The sequence below is a fragment of the Littorina saxatilis genome, linkage group LG13 (assembly GCF_037325665.1).
Source record: "Littorina saxatilis isolate snail1 linkage group LG13, US_GU_Lsax_2.0, whole genome shotgun sequence".
Taxonomy (NCBI): domain Eukaryota; kingdom Metazoa; phylum Mollusca; class Gastropoda; order Littorinimorpha; family Littorinidae; genus Littorina; species Littorina saxatilis.
The window spans coordinates 34,845,885-34,857,174 of record NC_090257.1 but is presented as its reverse complement, the minus strand read 5'-3'; the positions used below and the strand labels follow the sequence as shown (position 1 = coordinate 34,857,174).

General features: G+C 39.5%; 2 protein-coding genes and 1 long non-coding RNA gene across 5 annotated transcripts in view; 2 read left to right on the top strand and 1 right to left on the bottom strand.

Moving 5' to 3' along the window:
- Window positions 1-11,290, top strand: part of LOC138945596 (uncharacterized) — a 290,703-nt gene that overhangs the window by 119,369 nt on the left and 160,044 nt on the right. The window lies entirely within an intron of this gene.
- On the top strand, window positions 213-3,666 carry LOC138945591 (stress-associated endoplasmic reticulum protein 2-like). Its single transcript, XM_070317041.1, has 3 exons — window positions 213-296; window positions 424-496; window positions 2,553-3,666. Exons 1-3 carry the CDS (start codon window positions 213-215, stop codon window positions 2,588-2,590), a joined length of 195 nt encoding a protein of 64 aa, XP_070173142.1. The 3' UTR covers window positions 2,591-3,666.
- LOC138945580 (mitochondrial intermediate peptidase-like) overlaps window positions 4,134-11,290 on the bottom strand; it is a 30,929-nt gene continuing 23,772 nt past the window's right edge. For all 3 annotated transcript variants that reach the window (XM_070317022.1, XM_070317023.1, XM_070317021.1), the window contains exons 19-20: window positions 9,836-9,909; window positions 4,134-8,677 (exon numbers count right to left, since the gene is read on the bottom strand). In XM_070317022.1, the coding sequence (XP_070173123.1) occupies window positions 8,589-8,677; window positions 9,836-9,909 (163 nt within the window). In that variant the 3' untranslated portion in view covers window positions 4,134-8,588. The remainder of the gene's footprint in view (window positions 8,678-9,835; window positions 9,910-11,290) is intronic.

Here is an 11,290-nt window from a genome sequence, read left to right as displayed (position 1 = left end):
ATTTCTGATGAAACCTTTATTGCTTTGAATATGCTGTCATTCTATGAAGTTTAAACATTAACTGTATTTCTGCTTCTAAGGCTGCGGAGGAATATGTGAGCTTGCCCTCTTTTGCATAGGTCAGAAACCTACAGTGTATCGTGGCAAGTCTAGGACACCACCCGGAATTTGAGTTTTTTCTGAAATAATAGCCTACTAGTCGCTCAAACAAAATGCCGAGCAAACAGAGAATGCGGATCGCAAACGAAAAACATTCAAAAAATATCAACACAAGAGGAAATGTGCCCAAATCTTTGGTAAGTGTTTGCTGTATTACACAGTCGTTACTTGCGGTGGCTTTCCAGATGGCATAATCGCAGATTTGTAAGATTTTTAAAGAATTTCTGTTACTAATCATATGTTCAACTTGTATTCTGTTTTCAGAAACCATCAGAGGAAAAGTACCCGGTTGGACCTGCGTTATTGGCTTTGTTTGTCTTCGTTGTTTGTGGATCAGGTAAGCATTTAAGTTTAAACTCTTAGCAAACTTGTGTACGTGTTTGAGAGTCAGACGTACTCCAGATCAGAAAGTCACGCATTCGGATCGGCACATGCAAATTTGATGAATATCTCGGACAATCATAAACCTCATATTCGTTGTAGAACAATCACGCATCGCGCGTTTAGATGAAAGCGAATACATTCAGGTAAATAACAGAAGTTTGATGTCAATTATCAGTGATGTGCCACACCCACTTTTTACCAAATATATTTCTAGAGGCCAGTACCGACCGACTTTTTGAACTCAAGAGCATGTACCGTTCGTGCACAACCTTTATGACAAAATCAGAATTTGTTTGAATTCGGATTTACGATCAAATATATTCCTACTCCGCAAGATTGACTTGAGACAATGAGAGTGCTGTGCGGTTCCTGAATTTTGGGGCTCCATAAGCAACTTGTCCGCTCTCCAGCTGTTGCCATTCAGTTATTAGCAGCAAAATCTTAAAATGAATGAACACTTCAGTAGCTCATTATGATGCTGATCTGATTGTAAAGAAATAAAGTATCACATACCAGTTATTGTCAGCTACAGATGGTGTGTGGTACGAAAACCAATTTTGTTGTCGGGTACTTGTTGTGTAATTGTAAACTCTGATGGAGCACATATTTTTTGCAGAGCTGAAGACAAAATATATATAGATTTTGATTGAAACAGATGATAACGTGCAAAGTGTTCACTATATCAATATATCGTTTACACTATCTAACCAAAACCTACCTCAAATGTGTGTCTGAGGGCAGTGAGGCAGATAGATTTTTCAAAGGTGCTTTCTAAATTGTCAAGAGTCACTGTCATGTATAGCTTGCCCCCTTGGTACTCTGATGTTCATTAGAACAACCCCACCTCCCCCCTTCCAAAACAAAGGCACCATCAAGAGATGTTCAGAAACAAGGTATCAGAATTCCGATACAGTGGTCGCCGCTTAATAAAGCCACTTCTGGACCGACGAAAAATGGCTTTAATAAGCGGCGGATTTATTAACCGGCGGTCCAGGAATTCGTCATTTTCGAAAAAAAAATCTCTTTCGTCATTTACACTTGTTTGAATCTAAACAAAACTTCACGAAGGATGTTGAACTTTTGTTTTAATTATGTACATGTACGTGTACTTTGATCACTTCGGTACATCAATAATTTCACTGTCACCGTCACGAATCATTACTCGGCAGAGAAGAACGATTTTATGAGTGTTTGTTTGTTGGTCGTCTTCCACATCAGAACAAGATAATGTGAGTTTTAGTCACAAACTACGTGATTTCTCTGAGAAAACTGGCTTTAATAAGCGGCGGGTTGGTTTTATTAACCGGCTTTTTCTAATACATAAGATATAGTGATAAATCCGGACCGTCTGAAATCGGCTTTTATAAGCGGCTGGCTCTATTAACCGCGGTTTTTTTAAGCGGCGTCCACTGTACTAAACTCCTGCACTTCTTCACTGAGGTAGTGATGTAGCTTCAACTGATCTCAGTCATAGTTAGTACAGCACCTTGGCAACCTGTTTGTGATCATACAATGCAGCATCTGTTGTTAATAATAATAAGAAGAACATTTATATAGCGCTAAATCAAAAACTTTCGTTAAAAAGGCTTGCTCTAAGCGCTTGACATCTAAACTAAAACGTCATTCACACTCTTTACAATGATGTACAAGAACTTCATGTCACACTCTTTCATTCAGTATAGCACCATTCACACAGTTGTTATTCTGTACAAGACAATAAGTTAGTCTAACATTTAGAATGTTCATAAGATGAAAACAAGAGAAAACCAGACTGATTGTTGTTAGCTTTTGACATCAGTCTTCCACATTTCAGTTTCATTGATCGATCCACCAGGAAAAATAATTCACATGAAACTCCACTGAGAGTAACGCATAACAATTTTCAGGCAGATGTTATTTTTGCTTGCTTGTGTATTTGTTTACGCTGAAACGTGAAAGAACTGTGAGAATGTATGAATTTTGATCTGCCTTGGAGACAAGTGACTGAGATTTTTGCTTTGTTTGTTCAGCCGTGTTTCAGATCATACAGAGCATCCGAATGACGTAATGACAGCTGGCGCCTGCCTCTCACCGACCAATGACAACCGCTAGCTTGGAGAACGACTTATGGACCATGACCCTAAACCAACAGATAACACTATGTACAGCAGCTTGCACCAACAAAGACACCAGACAACTTTTGTAGTTGTTATTTATGACTGGAACAGCATGAACAGGGTATATAGTGGCATCTTTTGACCTAGTGCTTACACTAGTAACTTACAGTTAATCGAGAGAGAAGTCATTAGTTAGTTGTAAATTGTGCAGCATCAGCTGAGTGATGTTCATTAGACTTTTACATGATAACTGTGCAGTGCAAGTTCTTGATGCATGGGCACAGTTCTCCTGCATCACAAAACTAGTATGGAAGGACAACAGGGACAATACTTTTTTTTTAAATAGCGTCTTTTGGTACAGATTGCTTTGATTTTCGGACATTTATTTATTTCCTTTTTCTCTCTCCCTGAATATTTCTTATCATGGGATTGTTCAGATTTAGGTGTATGGGTGTGGAGTAAAATTCTACCTCCCAAAGGATTTGGCCACTGAACTTAAGGAAAAAGAAGCAACAAAGTCATCCACAGTCACAAAATGTTTTTAAAGTAGCATGGATGTCAGTGTAACTAATTGGGAAATGATCTTTCCTTCTAATGATTGAATGTACAGCGTTACCCTTTTCAGGCAGCAATGATGGCACAATGTCCCTTCACTCATGCAAGTTACAATTAGTACTGGTAGACTTCTCAGACAGTGACTTTGTCTTCTTTGAATTACGTAACACATTATTTAAACAAAAAGAGGACACAACAGATTATTGTATATATATATATAGAGAGAGATATATTACACTAATCTATTATGTACAGAAAAAAAGAGCTTTGAGTTAACAGTTCCCAATCAAGAGAACTTGATGGACTTAAATTAAATTGAGCTTCTAGCAAAATTTTGTTTTACGTAAAGCTCGGGTGTAAATTTTTATTCTGTAGTAACGTGGAGGGGGAGGTCTTACTGTTGCAACATCTGGTGTCTCACTTTTTCAAGTCATTGGTAGATGTGGCTTCCACTTGAAGTACAGGCGGTGCGTTACAGTCAAATACGCAATGACTCGCTTCCTTCTAAATTCCAAGTGTGTGTTCGTCTTTCCGTCTGTCGCCCTGTTATTGAAGTCTGAGCGGGTGAGGAGTGAATGACGGGGTGGCTCCCTATTTTATGTTTTCAGAGACAAATGAATGGTGAATGGGAATATTTAACTGTCAAAAAAATGAAGGAAGATATTAAAATGTGAGAAAAAAAGCCAATTTTGTTGTCAGGTTTGTGAATGATTTGGAAATAAGTCTGTGGAGTGAAGTTTTTTTAAGTACATTCTGTCATTTTCTCATTGTCTGTTTGTCCATCTCTCTCTTGCTCTCTCTCTCAGTCTTTTTCTTGTTCTGTCTTTCTCTCTCATACATGTTCTATCTTTCTCTCATTCTCTGTTTCTCTCATTCTCTGTTTCTCTCTCTCTGGCACACACCCATTCCACAGTCCTGAAATAACAGCAGTCAAAGCAATCAATTTTTTTGTATTTAATGTTTCCACTTACAAAAAGACATTTTCACAGCTACTTAATAAAAAAAATAACAAGGCCTGTCCTGTTTTCACTTTTATAATTACATTTCAGACAGTGGCCCAGTAGAACACTTGCAATGAACACACATTCAGTAGAGACAACAGTTTACAAAAATATATGGCTACGGTCTATCTTCATTTGACATCAAGTTTAATACTGAAGGTACCCCCAACTTGCAATAGCAATATTAGACTAGCTATATGGACCCCTCAAAAATTCTCCCAAATGTTTCAAGTTTGGCCAATTATTTTATACTGCCTTGTTGATTAAAAGCAAGCCAATCTGAGAGCATGCCAATGTTTATTAAAAATGATCGCGCTACATTTAACTTGAGGTCATGTCAACTTATGGACGTAGAACTGTATCAGTGTTTTTTGTTCAGTAGGTCAAACTCACTAAGACACTTCATTTTTGGGTGTGTGTGAAAGTAACATCTGTAAAGGCCTACACACAACACATGATATACATTAATACTCATACTGAAGGCACGCTATTCAAATGCCCTTTTGCCCCTCAAGGACCAATAGCTGACATTTTTATACCCAGTACTCATACACTTTCTCCTTGCAATCATATAGATTTTGTTTCTATTTTCCCCCCGAAACACCCATGAATGGTACTAATTTTTGCAGAATTCAATATTGGTCAACAATCTCAGATAAATTCAGTATGTTTCAATTCAAATATTCCCAAAATGTAGGCTATGGTATTTAACCCAGACATAGATCAGAGATTTTCTAATGATTTACATCTGTGTTCTTTCTTTCTTTATTTGGTGTTTAACGTTGTTTTCAACCACGAAGGTTATATCGCGACGGGAGAAGGGGGGAGATGGGATAGAGCCACTTGTCAATTGTTTCTTGTTCACAAAAGCACTAATCAAAAATTTGCGCCAGGGGCTTGCAACGTAGTTCTTTCTTTCTTTCTTTATTTGGTGTTTAACGTCGTTTTCAACCATTCAAGGTTATATCGCGACGTGGAAAGGGGGGAGATGGGATAGGGGAAAGGGGGAAGATGGGATAGAGCAACTTGTTAATTGTTTCTTGTTCACAAAAGCACTAATCAAAAAATTGCTCCAGGGGATTGCAACGTAGTACAATATATGACCTTTTGCAACGTAGTACAATATATGACCTTACTGGGAGAATGCAAGTTTTCAGTACAAAGGACTTAACATTTCTTACATACTGCTTGACTAAAATCTTTACAAACATTGACTATATTCTATACAAGAAACACTTAACAAGGGTAAAAGGAGAAACAGAATCCGTTAGTCGCCTCTTACAAAATGCTGGGGAGCATCCGGTAAATTCTTCCCCCTAACCCGCGGGGGGCTTACATCTGTGTCCCAAAAGTGGTCACCAAATAAAATTTTGATTCCTTGAAAGTACACATAGGATTTGCTGCGCTCAAAAAGAGCTTGTAAGGTTGGATTAACTATGTAAGTGGGTCAACGTTCTGACAGGTGTCATGCTCCAAGCACAAAACATGTCATGCAGTCATAAAAACGGGTGCAGTGGCGTGGTGGTAAGACGTCGGCCTCCTAATCGAGAGGTCGTGAGTTCGAATCCCGACCGCTACCGCCTGGTGGGTTAAGAGTGGAGATTTTTTCGATCTCCCAGGTCAACTGGTGTGCAGACCTGCTATTGACTTAACCCCCTCCGTGTGTACACGCAAGCACAAGACCAAGTGCGCACAGAAAAGATCCTGTAATCCATGTCAGAGTTCGGTGGATTATAGAAACATGAAAATACCCAGCATGCTTCCTCTGAAAGCGGCGTATGGCTGCCTAAATGGAGGGGTAAAAACGGTCATACACGTTTAACGATGAGTGAACGTGGGAGTCTAAGCCCATGAACGAAGAAAGAAAGAAAGAAAGTCATAAAAACATTTGCAGTAAAAATCAGTTTTTACATGTATTGTCTATCTTCCTTATGACTGGCACAACTATGTTCTGCGCTTGCTTTATTTTCCTTCATAGAGCAGCAGGAACTCCCAAGTTAGTTTCTCACTGATGTGTGAAGGTTCTCACTGATGTGTGACAAGCATGAAAAAAACATATAGCCATAACAAAAATGTGAGAGTAAGAATCAGTTTATATTGTCTATCTTCCTTCAGACAGGCACAAAAATGAACAGAAATATTCCATGACAATTTCCTGCCCTTGCTTTATTTTCCTTCATACAGCAGGAACTCCCAAGTTAGTCAAAATTTCAAGGCTAAATGGCAATAAAAGCTGTGATTGACTTGTGAAAATGGACTGTGGAGTCATAGTGGAACTGTCCTGAACAATATAAAATATAAATATAAATAGAGATGTACATCACTACATGTGCACACAAAGCACTGTGGTAATTGTGACAACCTTTAGACGCCCCTGAGTACTACATGAAGAACTCTACATCACACAGCAAGTGCGGCTATCGGTTCTTCACACACACACACACACATATCATATGCATGCATGCACACAAGACCTGTCTGCCTACGTACATGTTGAAGTGCATGGAATGAAGACAGTACAGTGGTGCCTGTCACGAAAGGACGCCCTTGGGACCAGCCAACAGTGTCCCTACACTGCAGGTGGCCTGTTATCACAGGGGGTTTCATTTGTTCAAAATAATGGGACAAGAAAGGGTGTCCTTTATTGAGAGGTATCCTCTCATCAGAGGGGCCTCACATGGCAGGTACCAATGTACTTCGCTGAGGTACAATGGGTGGAATGAAGACGGAACTACACTGAAGTAAAGTGGGAATTAGACTTGCAACCTGGAACATCATCCTAACTTAACTGGTCATGGAGACAGATTCTCAAGGTAGGGTAGACAAAGTAAAGATCAGGCCTGAAAGTGGGGAGTAGAAACATGTGACTTGACGAGTAAAAATGTTCATCTACTCGCCAAATGCGAGTAAAGCTGCTGAAACAAACTGTTGGTTTGGCTAGTAACGTTTGCTCTCTGGCTAGTAAATGTTCAGAATCACTAGCCAAAGGTGAGTACACATATTGTTGGACTTTCAGCGCTGAAGATGCTATTCAAAAATCATACTTGTCACGACAAAAAAACATGGATCAAAATAGGGACACAGCTTCTCAAGCTATAAAGATCGGTTGAAAAAAGCATCTGTACAGCGCAGTCACAAATAAAACTACTATTTCAAAGGAAGAGAGACATGTTTCATTAACTATTTCTGAAACTGAACTGACATTTGACCTCTGATTCACATTTGTTTGAAGATGTCGGACAAAAGTATGCCAGCAATAGAACTGATACATTTCAACCACATCCACAAGAACAAAGACAGTCTTGCAGCGAAAATATGGGACATGTTATCCAGTTCAATTCAGCACAAAGATGAACACATTTACAGTTCTCTAATTCATTGCAGAAACTTTAGTGAAGAGATTAAGAAACACCACAAGTCTATCACATTGGCCATAAACTTATGGAAACTATAAGTCTGAGATCAAAATATCCTCTTATTGAGTAACTACGAAGCACAATAGCTGCACATGGGAAATGAGCTGGTGTGGTTTAAAATACTCATAACATTTTGATTGTTCATGACAGTTTGAAATCTATCGAACGCACACATTTTGTCACTTCTCCTTTACTTTCTTATGCCATGACTAGTGGGTGGGGATATAGCTCAGTTGGTAGCACGCTGGATTTGTATTCAGTTGGCCGCTGTCAGCGTGAGTTCGATCCCAGGTTCGGCGGAAATTTATTTCCGAGTCAACTTTGTGTGCAGACTCTCTTCGGTGTCCGAACTCCCCCCCCGTGTACACTACATTGGGTGTGCACGTTAAAGATCCCACGATTGACAAAAGGGTCTTTCCTGGCAAAATTGCTTTGGCACAGTTAAATAATTGTCTACCTATACCCGTGTGACTTGGAATAATAGGCCGTGAAAGGTAAATATGCGCCGAAATGGCTGCAATTACTGGCCGTATAAAATTTCATCTCACACGGCATCACTGCTGAGCGCCTAGAACTGTACCCACGGAATATGCGCGATATAAGCCTCATTGATTGATATAAGCACAGGAACCATTGCAAATGTCCCAGTTCCCATATGACCTTCAAGTAAAAAATGCACAAGAGGAATATTTCACAAGTCTGTTTGCATGTCAGTATTTGCAAAACACGTACCCTTTCTACAATAAACTTTTGACTGTGATGTTAACCTGAAAAAATGTCACGTTGCAAACACTCTCCTCGATTTTCCAGAAGACAATGATATCATGCAAAACAAGTCTATGGGTGTGAGACAGCTAGGTGTGATACACGTAACTGTAAGAATTTCACGTTGCAAACACTCTCCTAGGTGCGCCAGAACACAACATCACATAAAACAAGTCTATGGGTGCGAGGCAGCCAGGCGTGATGTACATGTGCTAACTGTAGAGACTCTCTTGACTGCTGTCCAGGTCATGGATCAGTGAATCCACCAGATTCTCCACGCTTATTTTCTCTCCCAGCATGCCTGTCAAACCACATGAATCATAAGATAAACTAGTTTTACAAAAATGTAACATATTAGTAATTGACACAAGAGAACTGAAAGAATTTATTACATTTAACATTTACAAGGTAATCATTTGTTTTGACCACAGTGTTCGTAACGAAGTGACAGTTTCTGTGAGTACCAGGATTTGTTCTTGAAAAGATATACCGCTTTGGTTGGAAAATGACTGGTTTTAGTTACCAACACAAGAGAACTGAAAGAATTAATTCAATACAAAAATATCCTAAAAAAGCTATACCTTATGTGGAAGAATACAGGTAAAAGAACTACATGTATACACATTTCAGATCATTTTCAACTTAACCCCTAATGCAACTACCTCACTCTGCAGTAAGTTTTCACTAAATCAGCTCAACATTCATATTCCTTCAACAAATTCCAGAAATAGGTCAGTCTTGGTTTTCTTGGCTGTGGACAAACCACGTCCCTTTAATTAAAACAGACTAGTGAGGGAACCAAACAGTGGAGAAAAATGTTCATGGCTGCTGCAAATATTATATTATATGAAGTCTTATATCGCGCGCGTATCTCCAGACTCGGATTCAAGGCGCAGGGATCTATTTACAAGGAAAGGGCATCATATGGAGTGGACTGCTTAGCATGCACATCCGAGCTTATTTTACACACTGTGGGGCCGTGCTCGGTTGCCTTTACTGATCATTGGCATGTGTTTGCTTCAGCTTCAAAGGGGCATAACTCCTCCACACGAAGTAAGACCGAAACAGAGTTACAGTGGAAGCCCTTTGTAAGACCTTCAAAAATCAAGCTTTAAAAAGAAGGGAGTCTTAAAATGGAGGTAACATTTCTTTCTTTATTTGGTGTTTAACGTTGTTTTCAACCACGAAGGTTATATCGCGACAGGGAAAGGGGGGAGATATTCCTCCATGGGCTTGCAACGTAGTACAATATATTACCTTACTGGGAGAATGCAAGTTTCCAGTACAAAGGACTTAACATGGAGGTAACGTTACAGAGACTATGATCATAACATCTGAGAAAGCAGGGTCTCAAAAAGAGGGGAGTCTTTAATTTTTGGGGGTTCTAAAAGGGGTTTTTCGCTGTATTTCTGGAAACTGATTGTCATTTTGGACACAATTAATCCCACATAACTGTTACCTTCCACAAGCTGAGTGGGATGGATGCCTCCTCCGTGTTGCAGCATTTCCTCACGGTAACGCTGACCCATGTTTCTGAGACAGTTTTTAATTCATCAGTCATTAAGTTACAATAAAAGAATTGTTTGCTAAAAGTTAAAATAAAATAAAAAGCATATAAAGAAAAAAATATATTGGCAGAGTTTTCCAAAACTAGGAACTTTCTGCGTAGTTTTATCTTTTCTTACAAAACAAAGTCACGGATACATAATAGCTGTCATTAGCAAAAAGAGAACAAAACTAAAAATGATCCTTACAGAGTCCTAAAAGAGAAAGGGGGGGGGGGGGGGGGGGGGGAGAGAAAATCTATTAGAAACCAAAAAAACAAATGTGAAAATTTATCTGATTTGTATTGCCATTCATTATCTTCATTAGGCCTAAAAAAAAAATAGGTGTGGTTACGGTAACCCGACCTACCCTATTTTTAGGGGCCGATCCTATAACTTTTTATTACATTTGTCAAAACAAAAAAAACCAAAAAAACAAAACCGAATGCAAAAAACGCAATGAAAGCGAAAGCGCCCGAGTCGCACACTTATTTCCCTGTCAAGTAGGTTTAATTTGTACACATTAGAAAAAAAAGTTTAAAAAAAAAAAATTAATTGCCTACCTACCTACCCTTTTTTTTGTGGCTATGTTACCGTAACCACACCTATTTTTTTTTTTTTTGCCTTATTAATTCTTTAAAAAAACAAACCAAGGTCTGAAAAGGTAGGTAGTCTTACATCAGGGAGTCTGAAAAGGAGAGATTCCACAACTGTATCTTCTTTTATCCAACCCCTCCCCCCCCCAAAAAAAAAAAACCCCACACCTACACCATAGACCATTTATCCTGGACCGCCAACTAGCTCTCTCTCCGCTCTTTCTCTCTATTACGAGGTAGCGGCCTCTCGCATTTAGGAACCTACGCTTACAAGCCTTTCAGAAATCAGGGGGACGTGATATCCGGTGTCGATTGTAAACATGGACGAAGTTGCCGAGGTAAGTTCTGAAAATGCTAAAATAAACTCAGCAAAAGTGCATATGGAACATGTTTTTCGATGAGTTTTGTTAAGTTTAGTTTGGAGTTTTGGAAAATCCAGTTCATTGTCACCTCCTATTGTCACAAATAACTGGAGCGTGCTTTCTTTTCACTGTCTTCGAATCGCTGGCCTTTGAAACCGGACGTGACGCGCCCCTGAAAGTCGAGAGTCGTAACCTCGAAGGGTCACGTGACAAGTTGGCGGTCCAGGCTATTTGGTCTATGCCTACACACACACACACACACACACACACACACACACACACACACACACCACACACACACACACACACCACACACACACACACACACACACACACACACACACACACGCACACACACACACACACAAACACCTGAGAAAGGAAACAACTTGCATCGGTCCCACATAGCCAC